General features: G+C 43.8%; 1 protein-coding gene across 2 annotated transcripts; it reads left to right on the top strand.

Annotated features, from left to right (window-relative positions):
* The first annotated feature begins 6,951 nt into the window (after positions 1 to 6,951).
* CZH5orf63 (chromosome Z C5orf63 homolog) lies at positions 6,952 to 15,321 on the top strand. 2 transcript variants are annotated; one of them, XM_051643462.1, is made up of 4 exons: positions 6,952 to 7,017; positions 11,017 to 11,137; positions 14,060 to 14,116; positions 14,881 to 15,321. In XM_051643462.1, the coding sequence occupies exons 2-4, from the start codon at positions 11,021 to 11,023 to the stop codon at positions 15,058 to 15,060; spliced, it is 354 nt and encodes a 117-aa protein (XP_051499422.1). In that variant the 5' UTR covers positions 6,952 to 7,017; positions 11,017 to 11,020; the 3' UTR covers positions 15,061 to 15,321. The 2 variants fall into 2 exon arrangements, with proteins under 2 accessions (XP_051499422.1, XP_051499421.1); XM_051643461.1 differs by lacking the exon at positions 6,952 to 7,017 and adding an exon at positions 7,155 to 7,285.
* The last annotated feature ends 3,394 nt before the right edge of the window (positions 15,322 to 18,715 follow it).

The raw sequence follows: 18,715 nt of genomic DNA, 5'->3' as shown, positions 1-18,715 counted from the left end.
ACATCCCCAGCTCCCCCAGCCCCCTGCAGCACATGGAGAGCGTGGCCATGGAGCTGGACACCCGCTGTCCCGTCTGTCTGGACAGCTGGGAGGAGGCCAGCTCCGTGCTGCCGTGCCTCCTCCAGTTCTGTTACACCTCCATCCTGTGCTGGGCTGAGAGCAAGCCCGAGTGCCCCCTCTGCAAGAGGAGGATCTCTCCATCCTGCTCACAGTGCGGGCAGATGACGACTCTGAGGAGCATGTCATCACACCGCCTGCAGCCCCTTCAGTTGTCAACTGCCAGTCAGAGGGAGCTCCTGCGGTTCCAGCTGCCCACAGCCCTGCAGCAATGGAACAAGAGCCTGCAGGGTTGGTGCCCAGGGCCTGGGCAGCCTTTTTCCAGCACTATCCAGCCCTCCTCCAGCTCCTTCTGCTTCAGCGTATCAGGAACTGGGACTGATCTTTAGGAACCAGCATCCACTGGCAGAAGTATCAGAGTATCTCATTGTGTGCCTTCTGGCTGCCCTCAGGCTGGATGATGATGTAATGTTCCAGCTGCTAGAAGCCTTCCTCCCAAACCACACAGTGGCATTTGGACACCAACTTATTGAGGGCACTGTGCTCCGGTGGGCAGGGAGGTCCAACAGCTGCTGGGCCTGGGGGATGCCTGTTCTGCCTGGGGCCGGGAGGGCAGCCCCGCAGCTGTCCCCGGCCCCGCTGCCTGCTGAGGAGGGTCTCCTGCCCCCAGCCCAGCCCCCTCCAGCAGCCCTGGCTGAGCTGAGGTGGAAGAGCTCCCCAGCACCTCATCGGCTGCCCCTCAAGGGGGTCCCAGCAGCTCCCAGCTCTGTCCCTGTTCCCACCCGTGGGGAACAAGAAGAGCTGCAGAAGCCAGAGGAGGCTGTGCCTGGGCTCTCTGCTCCCAGCCAGGGCAGTGAAGGCTCCTGTCATGGGCCTCAACGATGCCTGAAGATGAGGATCAGCAGCCCCGAGGCCTCTTCTCCAGCCCAGAAGAGGTCACCCTGCTGGCAGCACTAGAAGAACCCCCCAGGCGCTGCTGTAACCAGAGCTGGGTCAGGAGCTGGGGGACGTGTGGTTCTCAAGGGCTTCTGGCCCTCTACGTCTCATTATTAAACAGTAAAGAAATAAAGGCCCGAATACTGCAGAAAAAGTTTTGTTGTTACTAACAGTGCAGGTGTTGTTGCTATCCCTGCCCGTGCTGCTTTCTTCCCCTCTTAATGGGGTTATGCTGTTTCCTCTCGTTCTTAGCAGAGCACCCCGGGGCTTCTCTCTCTGGCCTTCCACAGGCTTGTTGCTCTGCTTTTGGTATCATGGGGCTGGCCTTGTGCTCTCAGAGAGCACCTCTCCCCAGAGCACATCAGTCTGGGTGATGGTCCTCCTCTCTTGCAGGCCCCCTTTCCCTTAAGCAAGGTGCCATGTTTCCTGGCCCTGTGCTCTTTCAGGTGCCCTTTCCCCAGGTGTGAGTTCTGTGGGTCTGGTCATACGGAACTGAAGGACCTCTTTGAGATACTGTGAGTGTCATGGAGTCACATTGTCTGGTATTGCTGGGCCTTATTTCACCTTTAAGTGCTGTGGGGACACAAGAAAAATGGACATGGTGTTACTCAGGCTTACTTCCTGCTCTTCCAGATCCAGCCTTGGTGCTGGCATTTCTTCTCCTCCACTTGGAAAGGACCCCTCTTTGGCAGATGACTGCTGTCAGTTCATTAGCGCCCCACCCTCCTGTAAGGCATGACCTCTCCTCTTATGTCCCTTTGGGTATAGAGTAAATAAGGATTTTACAAGACACCTGCCACAGCCTGTCAAGGACACACCCACAAACAGGGCTGCTAACTTGATAGACGCTAAAGGCAGGAAAAAGGATACACCATTGTAGACCACATCCTCCAGCTCCTGACTGGACATTTGAAAGACCCTCTACAGCCCTGGATTGGATCTGCCAGAACCCAAGGATTGAAAATGTACCAATCGGGAACCAAGGTCTACCTCCTGAAGAAGGATAAAAGAAGGAACACTGCAGAACTGGGCATTGCAGACTCTACTGTGGATATGGGGGACTCTGTGAGGAGCAGACCTTGGAGCAGTGGCAAAAGCAGCAGGAGCAACAAACGGTGAAGGCAGCAGCATGACTCTCCAGCTGTGGAGGGCAAAGCCTATGAGCAAGCTCCACAAGTGGCCAGAAGAAAGAGCTAAAGCACTTGTTGGAACACTAGCTGAATCACTTACTTGGCCATGTAAGGTTAGGTGACTTATACTTTGTTGTCCTTTACTTTCCTGTGAACAGTAATAGTCCCTCACATGCACAAACAACAACAACCTCATAGAGGAGGATGCAATGTCAGGCTTGGTTAACATCTCTATCTTTGCCTTTATTTTCACCTTAAGCATTATTTACCTGTTCGGGCAACTCAGGAGTTCAAAAGAGAACCCACACACTCACCCCTAATATCTCAATACCCCTTACCTTTCCTGAACTTTGTACCTGCCGTACCTTACTGTTAGCAAACGTCCCTCTTATTATTACATTACGTGTCCATAGTATTCATGTGGGCGCGGCGTAGGTTGATTGGAGGTCTGTCACTCTGTAAAATTCCATTCCAAAGTTGCCGGATCCCCATGCGAGGTGATCACCATGTGAACTACTTGGTGAGCTAACTATCCCAAACAGGATAGTCTCGGCAGCTTCATCCCATCATTTCTGGGTGGGTGTGTGCAGTGGTCCACCCAGCCCAGCAAACCACATCCCGCCATTGCATGCTCTCTGCAGGGTTTCCCTCAACATAGCTCCTCTCTGCTACAAGTTAGCACCTCAGAAAGGACAACACATTTTCTCCATGGTCTCCAGGGCTCTTTATCCTCCTCTCACGCACTGCTTCCTGACTCTTTCTGCAGCCAAGCTGGACATGCAAGATGAGGGAACGGACAGAAGGCAGCTGTTTGGTTTGGCAACAAAAGCTGTTATCTGGCCTCACTGGAAGAACTAGGTCTCAATGACATGAAATGCCAAAGCTCTACTAAAGTTGAAACTGGCCAGTGTTTTATTAGACAACAAGAAAGAACTTTAGAGTTTGTTTAGTATGTTTAGAGCAAGAGGAGGAAATCCCTAGGCGGACACCTGATGAATATGAACTGGAACTATTCTGTTCTACTCTGGTATTTTACTAGCTATTGATTGAAGAGATAATGGACAATTCTTTAACAGCATTATGCTGCATTTTAAAGACAGCATTTGTTAAATGTCCAAATAAAAGAAAACATGCAAGATAATGAAAAGTGCATGGTGATATATATCAGATTTATATAACAAACGTGAAGCTATACATTAAGTCAAAATACTAAGGAGATAAGAAAGAAATCTGGAAGATAACATAATCAAAGGCCATTGAGAACAGCAAGCTGTCACAACATGACTTCTTAGTCCAAAATTCTGGAAAGATGTCCACACTTCATTTAAGAAATATGCAAAAAAAAAAAGATAGGAAGACTTGTGCACCATAGCAGAATGCCTATGCGACAAATTTAACCGTGGAGTCATAACTGCCCTTGATATTTAAAGACATCCTCTGTGCTAGAATGAAAAATAGAGTGGAGCTGAAGTACTTTCAGATCTCAGTACATGTTCTTAAATAGCAAACTTCTCAGCAATCCACCTTGTTCATAAACACAGAAATAGTGACACCTGTTCTAAGGTAATATTTTTTTCTGCAACTACAAGATTATTCTTCTCAAATCACAACAAATTTTAAAAAACATTCATCACATAACTAATGTATTAAAACCAAAGGTAATTTTGTGCTAACTATCCACAATTGTGTACCAGAAACCTGCCAAAAAAACCCCTGGTCAATTACAAAGGACTCTAAATAGTAAATCCTCTTTGCAGAAGTTTGTACTATAAGGAAACATATTTTTTTACATATTCATCCAAGATTATAAACAACCTGGTTTAAGGATAAAAACAGTCCATACTAGATACACTAAAACACAGAACAAATAAATACAAGTGGTAACGTAAGACTCAAAGCTCTTGAAAAATATTTTTCTCTCGCAAACAGCACACAATCAAATTAATGCCATTCTGAACAGTCACCTTGGCAGGGCAAATTAATTATTTGGTTAATAATTGAACTGAGTTGTTAAGCAACATGACAATCCCATTGAAATTGGGGGGGAAAAAAAACAACCAACCAAACACTGTCAGAGCACCACTTAGCGTCAGCAGCAATCCTGTCTGACTAAACTGACCAGTTTAGGAACTGTGTGCCTCTGTCCTCTAGGTTCCTAGGTTTCTGTAGCAAGAGGGATAAAACTGGGACCTGAGATGTCAAGAACATCCTTGTCTTTTTACTTAGCCCTGCTTTTCAAGAAGCCTCTGCTTAAATTGTCCCCTCCCTAAATGTCTTCCTTTCACTACTTTTCAGAAATTAAAAGCCAGGTGGGAGGCAGTTCAGCAGCTCCTTCATGGGAGGCTTGACAGGTCTAGCATGACAAACGTTAAGTCTCATACTGTATTTTCTAATTCTGGCACTAAAATGAGCAGCCAGTGTCAGCTGCCAGTGTTAACATTTCTTTCCAACAGAAGGGATTAAGATGGTAGTTAAAAATGAGTCACTAGGATCTGGAGATGAGTAATCCTCCTGTTAGTCTTCTAGTTAATTAGGTATGTCACATCAGCAGGGTCTGCTCTTCTGGAGGGCCTTCCCACTCCACGGTGGTGTACTTCTCAAAGCACACATGAAGAGGGGAAGCTGACTTGAGTCTATACCCCGGAAATTTTGTCTTCCGCTCTCAGCATCAAGAAGCAAACAAGGCCACACGACATGTTTATCTACATGGAAGCCCTCTCTCGTTGCCAAGTACATGTCACAATGGAAGGGACAAAAAGCTCACAGTTTCAGACAAGATATGGTAACTGTTTTCAGCAGGAAAGCATTTTTATTTATAAAACTGCTTTTATTGAATCCCATTGTCTTAATTTGAGCCTATTTCAAATTTAATTTGGATTTATTAATATACTCCAAAATATTATTGTGTGACCCCAGCCTCGTATTACCCACTAATTAGCTTAGCATGCATACTGTGTAATATTTCAAGCTGTTAATGAAAATAGTAGAGTATTTAGAATGCATTTAGAATGGATGCTTGTAGTCTCTTCTTCCCAATGCTATACTCAATCATGACTATACTTACTGCCTGCATTAAATTTTAAATTTTAGTAAAAACTAAAAAGCAACATACCACATATTTAATATAAATCTATTTTATCTACATTGCTGCTGCTTGAGTCCTAGGGAGGTGGAAAGTCTCATTAAAACTGAAATATATACTGTCAAAAAACCCTAGTTTCATTGCTGTTATTAAACTTACTATGATTTTGAAGGCCCTTTGCTTAGGGGAAATTTATGCTTTCCTACCTACACTGTCTACAATTTCTCTGTGTATTTTTCCCACACCTTATCATCCACATGTGCTCTCATTGTTGTGACCCTTTTTGCTTTGATGATTGACATTCAATATGATGATGTTTTGTTGTGGGGGTTTTCCCCATTATACCTAGGGGTTATTCCTTTGTCAGCTGCAGTAGCTGGTCAAAATCCAGGCACTTCTGTCCAGGAGGGAGGAGAAGATGATGAGACAGTGAGCTGCTTTTTGACAAGACAGCAGAGGGCATGGAGAAAAAGAGAAGCAGGGGAGCCCAGCGCTGTACAGTGTCAAGTCTGCAACCCAGAAACCCTCTCCAGTGGAAATTGTGTCCAGTTCTGGGCCCCTCAGTTCAGGAAGGACAGGGAACCGCTTGAGAGAGTCCAGTGCAGAGCCACAAAGATGATGAAGGGAGTGGAACATCTCCCTTATGAGGAAAGGCTGAGGGAGCTGGGTCTCTTTAGCTTGGAGAAAAGGAGACTGAGGGGTGACCTCATCAGTGTTTACAAATACGTAAAGGGTGAGTGTCAGGGAGTTAAGCTTTTTTCAGTGATGACCAGTGATAGGACAAGGAGTAATGGATGCAAACTGGAGCATAGGAGGTTCAATGTGAATATCAGGAAAAATTTTTTTACTGTGAGAGTGACAGAGCACTGGAACAGGCTGCCCAGAGAGGTTGTGGAGTCTCCTTCCCTGGAGACATTCAAGACCCACCTGGACGCCTTCCTGTGTGATGTGCTCTGGGTGACCCTGCTCTGGCAGGGGGGTTGGACTAGATGATCTTTCGAGGTCCCTTCCAACCCCTGTGATTCTGTGATTCTGTGAAAGAAAACAGCTGCCCAGTTCTGGCTGAGCTCCCAGTGCCCAGAAAGCTGCGGGCAGCGTTGGCTGCCAGCGTCCTCTGGCCCGCGGAGAGCACCCACAGAACCACAGAATGTCAGGGGGTGGAAGGGACCTCTGAAGATCCTCTAGTCCAACCCCCCTGCTAGAGCAGGATCACCCAGGAACACATCCAGACGGGTTTCGAGTGTCTCTAGAGACAGAGACTCCACAGAGCCTGTGGGCAGCCCGTTCCAGTGCCCTGTTACCCTCACAGCAAAGTCTGCCCTTACATTTAGCTTGACCCTCCTGGCTGCAGTCCGTGCCTGCTGCCCCACGTCTCCTCACCGCATACCGCTCGGCAGCCCGGCCGCGATGCCCCTGACACCGGCCCCTTCGCACTTGGGGAGCGCTGAGGAGACCCACTCCCTCTCCTCCCTGCTGAACACACCCAGCCCTCTCCGCCTTTCCTTGCCGGGGCAGCCGCCTCGCAGCTGCCCCTCACAGGCAGCGGGCACGCCTGGAGAGGCGGAGGCTTCGGGGGCAGCTGCGGAGGCTTCGGGGGCAGCTGCGGAGGCTTCGGGGGCAGCTGCGGAGGCTTCGGGGGCAGCTGCGGAGGCCTGGAGAGGAGCCTGCGCGGCAGGGGGAGCCCGGCAGGGGGAGCCGAAGCGGCGCCGGACGCTGCCCAGGCTGGGCCCGGCCTGGCTCGCCCCGCCTCCCGCTCTTCCCTTCCCGGAGCCGCCGGGGGCCCGCGCCGCGTTCCGCCGCAGCTGCGGCCAGGTGGGTGTCGGCAGCTCGGGGCACCGCCGTGCCCCCAGCCCGGCCCGGCCCGGCCCGCCCCGCAGGGCCCCCCGGGCCCGCCGGGCCTCGGGGCCTCGGAGGCCGCCCCGCGGGCCCGGGGCCGGGCTGAGGACGTTGGGGTGAAGGGGCCTCGGTGGGCCCTGGGCAGGCGGGCCTGGCGAGTCTGTTGCGTTCCCGTCTGTTTTTTATAATGGGCTTTGATTCTTCCTGTCTGTGGAGGGCTTTCCTGGTTTCCTCATCACAGGAGGTACTGAGCCCTGGGTACGGTCCTCGCCCCGCTTTGGCTCACCCGTGGCTCTTGGGGGGAGCGTGGGTCGTTCGGCTGGAAAGTGTTCAAATGGAGAGGTTTAAAACAGTCTTTTAATCTCTGGTGCATTTGCACTTTATGCTGATGGTCCAGTGCACAGGCAAGTTCTCCATTTTTCTGAAGGGGTCTGGTAGCCATCCCAGCAACTTTCTGAGTGTTTTCCGAGTTGTCTGAAATGAAGGCCCTGGGTTTATTAAAGCCTTGTGGGGCTCTCGGCAGCTGCAGGGTGTGGGGTCTGTACTCACACAGGCTCCTTGTTCTCGGGCTGTGGCATGAGCTTCACCTCCTCAGCGTTTCCCTTGTAGGTATTCAAATAGACAACAGCAGACTGCTAGCAAGTTTGTTTTCCTCGATGACCGTAGCTGATTTTGAATGAGGGACAACAGAAAAAGGCTGTTTTAAACCACCATTGACTTGGGCCATCAGCATGTCTTCTTGTATTTGTTTTCACTGTTCTCTTTAAGTTTATATTCCTTTGTAATTCTAGAATGACGATTAAATGGAGAGTAGGAGTCAGTTTAATAAACATGATTTATTTATTTTTTTAAGATGCATAGCTAGAAATTGTCTAGAACATTTTCAGTTTACATGTTCTTGCTACCTTGCAGGAAGAGGTGTGATTTTCCAGGTAGCCCCCATCTTCTCTGTCAAACCCAGGTTAGGGTTGCAAAATCAAATACTACATAAATGTCAATTGTTTATAGACAAATGCCTGTGAGTTCATAGAAATGTCATCCTTGTGGGTAGGTATACAAATCTTTGGGGAAAACATGACATAATCCTGTCCAAGTGTGTTGGTAATTATGCACATAAAACATTAAGAAGCACAGAGCAAAAATACGAGTGACTTGAAGCTAAGATTATTTAAATAGCATTGTAAAAAGGTACATAGTTGGAGGAAAAGTCAGTCATGCCTGTCTTTTCTCCATTAGTGCTAAAACAAGGGTTGTACAGATAATTATCTTGTCTAAATAACAGCTAGTTTTACTGTCAAGTTTTGTTTTTTTCCAGCAGATGAGGATTTATTGGGTGATGGAAATTCTGTTTACAGGAAATGAGTCCAATTTGGCTTTGCAAAATACAGCATGGGCCAAGTCCAGACTTAAAATAATTTTTTAAATCCTTCTGTGGCAGTGGAGTTTAGGGGAGGGTGAGTCCTGACTTTCCAAGCATCCTTCTTTGCATTTATGTACTTACTATTTTTTTCCTCAAACAAAGCTTGTCACTACCTGGGGGTAGGCTGAAGAGAGGTCCAGAATAATCACGCTGAAAGATGCCTGCTTTTAGTGTTCTAGTTTCTCCATAACAAAAGACGGGCAAGACACAGATGTGAGCAGAATGCAAACACTGTGGGGCATCTGTGCAACACTCTCATTTGTCAGTGATTAAACGGGCAGTGACCGTGACCTGTGAGGCTGCAGTTCTGCAATCTAGAAATGTTGCTCAGCTTATTGCAAACCGGCGTTGGGAACTGGGTTGTTCACACAAGGGTAGTGTGCATGCACTGAGCACCTGTGTGGCTCTGGAGTCAGTGCTCTTCAGGCAGATGGAGCTGCTGCAGTAGATTTGGCTGACGAGTGGTCGGTTATTCGCTTTCATCATTTCCCTTCACAGTACTGGAACTCTTCAATGTTTCTGCAAAACCACTGCTGTTTCTTTTTATGAAGGAACTTTTTACTTCAATACGTTAAGATTAGTAAATTCTGCTGATTTGAAAGCAAGTTTATAGGGGGACACAGGCTTCATTGCAGTCCTGTGAAGCTGAAGGTGAACCATGTGTAGCCCAGATTAAATGCAGCAGGTCTGATTGTGCTCCCTCCTAATGATGCTGCGTGGCAACTGTGAGCTTCACAAATGTAGGGAAGTCAAACTGTGTCATCTGTACTGCAGTTATGTGATGCCATCTGACAGTATCTTACCCTCCCTCAGGGCTACATGTCTCAGACTGCTTTAAACTGATGGAAGAGCAGAGCATGACTGAGGCCTGGACAGACGTGTCATTTTATAAATCGGGATTAGTCCTTGTAGTCTTTTTGGAACTAGCATTCCAGTGTGGTCTTAGTATCATTCTGCAGAGATTTGCATTTTTCCAAAAGGTTCCCAAACGATTAGATTTCCACATGGTTAAGTAAAATAAATGCAGTAGCTACCAAGGACTATGACCAGTGGGAGTGTGTGCTGTGCCAGTCACCTGCATCTTTTCAGTGATAGCAAGTGTGCCACTCCACCCCTGCAGCTGACTTTTACTGGTACCAAGCCTGACTTGTACAAATGAGGAACCCTTTCTGTCCCAAACTAAACAGTAAACACTGTTCATTGTAGAATACTTTATTTTAGACAATTTTACTTTAGACAACTTTATTTTTATGTGGTCTAAGAAAAAAAAATCTGATTCTATCCTAGCATCTGAAATTTGATAATTCTGGCAATTTATTTGATCTCTTTAAATTTCTTCTGGAAACATGGCAAGGTACCTTTACCAGAGCCATCTGGAAAAAAAATACGTCTTTGACAGTGCAGTAAGGCTGATGGAGCAGTGTCATGTCACCCATTTGATTTTCTTGTCTTTGTTAGAAGCGTAGCAGTTAAGTAGCCTTAAATGTAGAGTCCATTGCAATGTTTTGTTCTTTAGTAGTTACACTGGCTAAACTGTCTATTTTAGAACTATATGATACTAGTAGTGAGGGATTCAGTGATTGCATTAGATTATTGTACTGAACATCCTAAATCATGTCAGTTGCAAAGTAGTCCTGCTTATATTTAAGTTTAAACTTTTGCCCCTACATTGTGTTTGTGGTAGCTGCAGGTAGTAGAACTGCAGGTAAGTTGTAACTGAACAGAAGCAGTTTGGCTTTTACATAAATGGGACTTGATTTTCCCAGTGTAAATTCTGATGTCAAGTGTCACATCTGCCAGTAACCTCTGTTCAGACTCCCTCTTGCTGCTGGGCTTTGCCTGTCAGTCCTAAAATGCCTTACGAACGCATTGGAGGAAGCGTTGTTGTTATTATGAATAGGAGGCTTCAAAACTCCAGTAGGGCACCCTTCAGCAACACTGAATTTACTTAAACTCTCCCAAAGAAATCACAAATCCATCACCATCTTTCATAGATGAATTTGCTGTTGCAGAAGGACTCAGGGTGCTGTGCCAGCTTTTAATATTACCAAGTTAAATTGTCTTGGCTGCAGCTTTTTTATTCACTGCAGAAAGCATTATATTAATATTCTGATTAAGTACAGGTTAGGTTTTTGATGGAATAATTTTGAGTAAGTAGAATATCTCAAGCACTGCAGCAAGATTACTGAGGTTCAGAGCCCAGCACTTTGCATTTTCTTAATATCATTTAATTCTTACTGGCACGCATGCAGTTTAAACAGCATAGTGCATTTATGTCAGCATTTGAGTTAGGGAATTTATAAGAGGCATTTCAGCAAGGAAGCATGGAGGTGGTTGGGTTTTTTTAATGGAACTACACTTCCTGAGCTATGCAGTGTTTTTGACCTGCTGTTTTCTAATTAACATGCTGCTATGAACATAGAAATCCTGGGAAAATGGTTTGATTGTCTATATTTTAGAATTATGATTGAAGTATTACATTTATCTTCACATTACCCTTCATGAGCTATAACTTGCCACAAAACAATGAAACATTTTATTTTTGCCTATAACAGGACAATGGTGCTTTGTTTTCTGAGCAGAACACTTCAACTAGCAAGACATTCATCCAGTCCACTGGGAAGACAGCTCTGTGCAGCCAGCACAAATAAGCCAGTGTTGACTTTATTCACCAAGGTAAAAGTTCTTTACAGAATAAAGCTAGGCAACTCTGCATAGTTACCATCTTTGATTTTCATTAATTCCAGATGAAATGGCTTAGTCCCTTCAAATTTGTGTAGTATAGTTGTATAGTTACAACCAATAAATGAAGATTTCAAGATAGTTGTGTCTCAGTGACACTATGGTCCATTACTAGTTGAAAATTACTGTATTAACTGCCTGTGCTTCATCCTGGAAATGGAGAACAAAGATGAGTTGGTATACATAATTTGCCCAGGACAAGCTTCAACAGTGAAAGTAGTCTCTCCAAAGCATTCATGTTTAATTATAACACTACCTGTGAAGCTGAAAATATATCCAAGTGGTTCTGGTAGCACCTGAAGAAGTATATTGTGCTTTACCTTCTTTGTGTTTTATTGGCTGTGCAATGCTAACCGGAATAAAAGGCAGGCAAAGGTTTGCCTGTCGCATGAGCAGATAGGGTGCTTAAGCATATTTAGAAAATGCATGTGATGAGTAGGAAAGCTCGTTTGTGAACTGTTGCCTTCTGTGAACTGTCACCAAGAGCCTGCATTATCTGCAGAGGTCTTCTTTAGATTAGATGGCACGTGGCAGGCTATGCTCTGTTTACATGATTGATGTAGCCTTCAAGAGGAGAATGACTAGACATGCAAAGCACTGGCAATGTTCAGATCAGAATGGCAGTATTTGTTGGAGATGGGTGCTATTAAAATAATTTCCTCCTCTTGCACAACATTTGTTCATTCAATTCCTAGCCATAAAGTAATGTTTAAACTGTAACATAGGAACAGGTTAAAAAATAAATGGTCACTATCAGATTATTAATCAGAGCAATAAATTCTGTAAGAACTACACTTCAAAGTTTCAGCTTCCTCTCCCCCTGCTCAATTCAGCATCAACTTACTCATAATCCAAATGTCACAAAGTAGGGAATAATGAGCTTACCTTTAGGTTAATAATTGGAAAAAAGCTCTTTGTATGATTTCTGTGTCTTAAAAATTTTAACTAGCAAGACTGTATTAAAATAAATTTTCTAATAGCAGGGTTCAAGTAGTCCTCTATAGTGCACCAGATTTTTTTTTATTTATTTATTTTTATTTTTTTACAAGGTTACTATAAACTCAGGTCAGTTAACCTGTCTAGCTCTGCTGTGCAGGTGTTTGGGTGCTTATACAAGCACAAAAGAAGCAGTGACAGGAAGATGGGTCTGCTTCCTTCAGTATCAGTGCCAGCTTAAAATAACCACAAAACTGTAGTTTAAGTATGGAGCATAAATAACAATTATCTGTAGAAATGAAACAGTTTGTTCCACCATGTATATTGTCTAACAGATCCAGCTGTCAGCACAGTGTGTCACTTTGGAAAGGGATTTTTACAGCCTCAGGAGTAGGAGTCCCTTTTGTTGCTGTAATACAGATCTGAGAGACAAAGTTGTCCAAGACAGCTTTATCCAGGCAGCCCTATTACAAATTAAAATAAATGATGGCAGAGACCTACTGTTGAACTGTTCTACTGAAAAATATATACTAATATAAAGGTACTGTTTAGACAGATTTCACTGTTAGTTGAAATAGTTCACTGTCTGAATTTAAACCCATTCCAATCTTATTAGTACCATGTAGTACTTAAGCTTGCCATCAAAGTAGGAGTGAAAATGTATTCTTTGCTAAGCGTCAGCTTAGTTTGTCAGATGCTTTTATGTGACTGTTAGAAAGCTTTCCACAGGCCTAGGGGAACTGAGGATGTCCTAGTTAAAACTGTAGGAGCCTGGCATGGTACATAACTGATGTGCAAGATTCTGGGATGTCCTGTTCAGTCACCATTATCAGATATACCAGTGACAAGAATACAGCACTACTGGTCTAGCATCTTGCATAGGTTTTCAGAGCGTAGGGACTTCCCTGTATGGGAAGGACAATTTAGATGACCTATTTATTAAAAGTAGATTATTTAATCAAAATTAGTACATACACCACAAATAAGTAGTGGCTGTTTCAGATTAATTCCATGTTTAAACAAGCTCTAGAAAAACTTTGAAGTGGAAGGGAGAGGAGGTCTTTTCCAACTGTAAGAGTTATTTCATGGCAGAGGGACAGAGCCATCACCTTTGCCTGTGTATACTTTGCAACATGAATTAATGGCAAACTTCTGATTGAGCAAACACTGAAGCAGCATGCCTGCTGGTGAGTTACCTCCTCAGGCACACACTGCTCTAATGATCACAATGCATGATCAGCATAAGTCAGCAGTGTAACTGCAGTGGAAAACCAGGGGGGTTTAAAAAATAAGAGGGTTTTTTTATCCTATTGCAGGCCAAAACACTGCAGCTGTTTGCCAGTTCTCCCTGCTGAATGTTACTGTCCTCCCAGGCCTGCTGCTTAGAGCATCACACTTAATTTCTTATAGAAAAAGTCAGTCAGGTTATCTTAAATCACCCTCTTTTGCTATTTGAACTGACCCAAGTGACTCAGGCTGAAGCACAGTAGAAATTAGTCGTGCAACTTCCTCATTCCCCTTCTATCAAGGGGAATTTTTTTAATCAAGTTTGGTACTTGCTGTTGTTTTCAGCTGGCGATGGCAATGCTTTGAATATTCCTTCTTGCTGACCCAAAGAAGGGGTCTGTGCATGACCTTCCAAACTATGCCCTTGAATCAGCCTTTGGAAGAACTGTTGCAAAATGTTAATTTGCACCATGAGAAAAATAATAGCAAATGAGAAATAATTAAATTCTAAGGCTGAATAGTTTTATTTTTATCCATTCTGCACTGATAAAGACAGAAAGCAAAAAGACAGGGTATGAGGGATGGAACCCACATTTACAGTAATGATCACTTCTGTCTGTGTATGTTACTTTACAGTACAAATTATTTGTATTTTTTACTGACTTTAAGTTGGTCTGACTGTTTTTCCTTTAGAAACCATGTCCTCTATGTGATGAAGCAAAAGAAGTGCTTGAGCCGTATAAGAGAAGGGTAATATATTGGAATACTGTATACATTCTCTATATAGAAGGAACAGTTAATTGGTATTCTTTCTTTGTAAAAGAAAATTGCCTGGTTCTATTTGCATCTGTTATTCTTTCATGGATGACCTCTTCAAGACAATTTCAGCACTGATTTCCATAAAACTCATTATCCAAAAGCATTTTGTGACAATGCTTCTCAAATAAGTGTTGGAAAACTAAACCAATATACACCTTGTTGCAACAATTTTTAAAACCACTGCTTTTGTAAATGCTGTTGCCTTGTCTGATGGAGGAGTTTGAAACTTCTATGAATCAGATGATATAATTTGAGAAGAATGTTAGTAAGTGGGTCTTCAAGTATTTGGACTATACGTGATTGTAGTTTTTGCCCTTCTTCAACCACGTTTTGATCTCTTGAAGTAACTGTTAACAGAAGCATTAAGAGGTGTTGCTCTCTGCTGCGTAACTACAGCTGTTGTGTTGTCAGCTGCACATTTGTTTTGTTTGGTGCTCACAAGAGAGAGGTTCTGCACAGAAGATCAAGAGTATTTTCCTGGACTAGGGAGGGAGTTGTTTGTGGACATGCAGCCAAGGATTGTGGCTGCACACATTTTGTTCCCACAAAATGGGCAATTGTCTACAACATGGAAGAATAATTCCAAAATCACGAAGAAAATAGCCTTGCATTTTGGAAAAAAATAAAAGATCAAAAGACAAAGAGGTATTGCTTTTCAATGTCCAGTAGGTACTAACATACTTCATCTCTGTCAGTTTATTTTGCAGGAGGTGGATATTACCCATCCAGACAACTCGGTGTGGTATGATAAATACAAATATGACATTCCTGTTTTTCATTTAAATGGGAAGTTCCTAATGAAGCATCGAGTAGACATTCAAAAGTTTGAGGACCGGCTTGCGAAGCTAGAGTTGCAAAATGAGAGAAACCAATGAAGAAAATGCATCTGCCTCTGGTGTGAATCTGAAAGGACTGTGCAATGTAAATTGTGTGAAAAAGCAGTATTAATTATCTGGCCTTATGTTTCTTAGAACCTATGTTACCAGTGTCCTAAAACTCTTGAGTGACTTTTGTGCTGTTTTGTATTAATCATTCAGCCCAGCTGCACCAGTAGCAACCTCTTCTTTACCACTCATTTGCTGCTAATCTAGACTGGCTTTTTGTTAATACAATAAATGCTGCTCTGTATCAACAGATTAAGTGAAACATGTTTGTAATTGGGTTCGTGTGGCAAGGTTTTGGTAGCAGAGGGGGCTGCAGGGATGGCTTCTGTAAGAAGCTGATAGAAGCTTTGTGCATGTCTGACAGCCAATGCCAGCCAGCTCCAAGATGGACTCACCACTGGCCGAGGCCAGGTCCATCAGTGATGGTGGCAGCATTTCTGGCATGACATATTTAAGAGGTAAAAACTGCTAGGGAACAGCAGCCAGAGAGCGCTAGAATACGTGAGAGAAACAACTCTGCAGACATCTGAAGAGAGGAGGAGGGAGAAGAAGTGATCTATGCAGTGGAGCAGAGATTCCCCTGCAGCCTGTGGTGAAGATCATGGTCAGGCAGGTTGTCCCTCTGCAGCCTATGGAGGTTAACAGTGGAGCAGATACCCCCTTGAAGCCATGAAGGACCCCATAGCAGAGTAGGTGGATGACCAAAGAAGGCTGTGATCCCTTGGGAAGCCTGCTGTGGATCAGGCTTCTGGCAGGACCTCTGGACCCATTGAGAGAGAGGAGCCCATACTGGAACAGACTTGTTACCCATGCAGGCTAGAGCAGTCCGTTCTGAAAGGACAGCACCTTATGGAAGGGGCTCACACTGCAGCAGTTCATGAAGAACTACAGCCCATGGAAAGGACTTGGTTTGGTGAGGTTCATGGGGGACTGTCTGCCATAGGAGGTACCCCACACTGAAGCAGGGGGAGAGGGAGGAGGAAGGAACAGCAGAGACAATGTGTGATGGACTGACCATAACGCACATTCCCTCCCCCTGCACTGCTTGGGGGAGAAGGTAGAAGAAAATTGGGAGTAAAGTTAAGCCTGAGAAGAAGGTGGGGATGAGAGTGGGGGAGGTGTTTTTAAGATTTGGTTTTCTTTCTCACTATCCTACTCTGATTTGATTAGTGATAACCTAATTTCCTTGAGTCAAGTCTGTTTTGTCTCTGTTGGTAGCTGATAAGTGATCTCTCCCTATCTCAACCCAGTAGCCTTTTGTTGTCTTTTCTTTCCCCTGCCCAGTTGATGGGGAGAGTGATGGAGTTGCTTTGGTGGGAGGCTGGAGTCCAGCCATCATCAACCCACCACAATGTTTTAAGCTTTGCACTCCTACAGGCTACATGTACTGACAGACTGCCTTGAAGAAGACTAGGAGTATACCCTAAGTGCTCTTTTGACATGGAGAAGAGGGCATTTACTGTAAATGAAATGGATGCTTGAGTAAAGACAGTGTACTCTGACTGAAGCAGAGTCCTATCTGTAGAACAATCATCACAATGTAATACAGCTGTTACAAACGGGCACTGAACAGTTTTATTTTTTTTCTACTGGGGTGAATGTATGTTCCATTTAAGACTATTTTACATACTTCACCAAGCTTTGAGCTCTTTAGTGCTTGAGTTACACCCAATCACAAGAAAAAAAGAGTGAAGTATAGTTGAGCCAAAAGAAACGAATCTAATGAAAAACAGCACTTATTAGCTCCTTAATGTCTCTGAATGCTACTAATTTCAGATACAAAAGAAACCCTGAGATGGTCTTAAAAAATTTCCTGACCTAAACTATGGGACGTCTCCCCTAGACTCCATTTATGTTATTTTAAAAAAATCTATGCTGCTATATGGTCCCTTTCACAGTTTAGAGGTAGTTGTGGCATAATTCTCCATCATTAAAAATCCAGTGAACAGAGATTTCTTACATTACAGGAACAGTGCTTGGTCCTGTGCACTAGTAATTGAGTCCAATCATTATGCTTTCTGACAGAAAGGAATCATATTTCAGTTCTGTCTGCAACGCAATTGCAAATCTGTTTATCCTAATGCAGGAATACCATTTTATCAAGGGTTACTGCAGCTGTATTAGTCTATTATTGGCAATGTAGGGATGTAGGGTAGACAGAATACCTAGGTAAAATATGTTTTCAGGAGGAGGAGAAAGATTAAGGAAAAGTCAATTGTTTTAGGTTGAATACTCTGTAATAAGCACTGGAGAAAGTTGTTAGTTTTGTTCTACTTAATAGATTCCATAACACAGAAACTAATCCCTACCTGCTGTGTTCCTGTTTTTTCTACCATAGTGGTACTCAGCCTTCTCTCATCACTAAGAATTTAAACAGAGACAGCTGGTGAGTATGTCGTTGCAGGAGGGAGAATCCAGGAGCAATACACAGAACAGCAAACTGAAATTCACCAGCATTCATTATGGACTTCAGCTTTTGGAGCATGGTTCAAAAAGAAGCTACCTGCTATGGTGGAAGTGGGCAGTTCATATATAGCGCCATCCTAGAGCATCTTTGGCATTTGACAGATTATTTGCAACCCAATTCTGATGTATTCTGCAAGATGAAAAATATCTGGGCAGTGGGGTGTGAGAAATTAAAATTTTCTTCCAGTTCAGCAACTTGAGTGCATGAGGAAGGGTTCTGAAACTACTGAAGAGTTCCCAGGAGGGAGAGCTTTGCCCTTTTATAGCAGAGAGCTTTAGGTAAGTTCAGCCACATCATCTAACTACCCTGTGATTTTCAGGACTTAAGAAACATCCATTTCATAGCACTTCACTCTCTCTCCTGAAGAGGCCTGCAGAAAGATACTGGCATCAAACAGAATGAATTTACTTGATTTGCAGGAACTAAAGAGAATCTTAGAAGTTTAAGCATCTCCTTAAACCTTCTTAAGGCTTTTTGTCACTAATTTTCTAACAGTTTGATCCAAAACTGCAATTACAGCCAACTGTTGCTTCTAAAGGAAAGCAGTCACCCTGGCTCTAAAGAACCAGTTCATTCTTTTTTGTAGTCTCTAGAACCTCCAGTTTTACTCTGATGTCATTTACATTGTAAAGGAAAAGTAAATTGAGGAAAATGTTAAAAATAACAAGCTGAAACTTCTTAGGAGTGACTGAACTTGAGTAGTCTGGCAAAGCATTAGGTGTGATGCTTTCTCCACCATGAGTAAAAAAATAAGGCACGGCAAAACTTGAAATAGCAAGACTTTTCTTGAACAATGTATTGCAGCATTGCTTTGCCCTATCCACAGTGTTTTTCATCATCACTGACAGGACAGGACCCTAGAGACAATAAACTTCTATGCTTTCTGCAGTTGATAATGCTACAGTCAATTTTCTAAGTGTACCACATATTACTGTTAAATAATGGGTCTGAATTACCTCTGTAACAGCATGGAAGTGCCATTTGCTTCCTTTTCTGAAATGGTTTCCAAGGAGCCAGGTTTTTCCTTATTGAGGTTCTGTAATAAAAGAACTGGCACACAGCACTTTTCAACCACAGTTCAAGAACTTGTCTAAAATACAGCATTATTATCTCAAATACATGGAGGACAGAGGTCATGTGGATTGCCCCATTTCCCAATATACATCACAGACAGAGGCT

This window comes from Apus apus, chromosome Z, assembly GCF_020740795.1.
Source record: "Apus apus isolate bApuApu2 chromosome Z, bApuApu2.pri.cur, whole genome shotgun sequence".
NCBI lineage: Eukaryota > Metazoa > Chordata > Aves > Apodiformes > Apodidae > Apus > Apus apus.
Note: the sequence above shows the minus strand (reverse complement) of the source record. Positions and strands in the feature narration are given on the sequence as shown.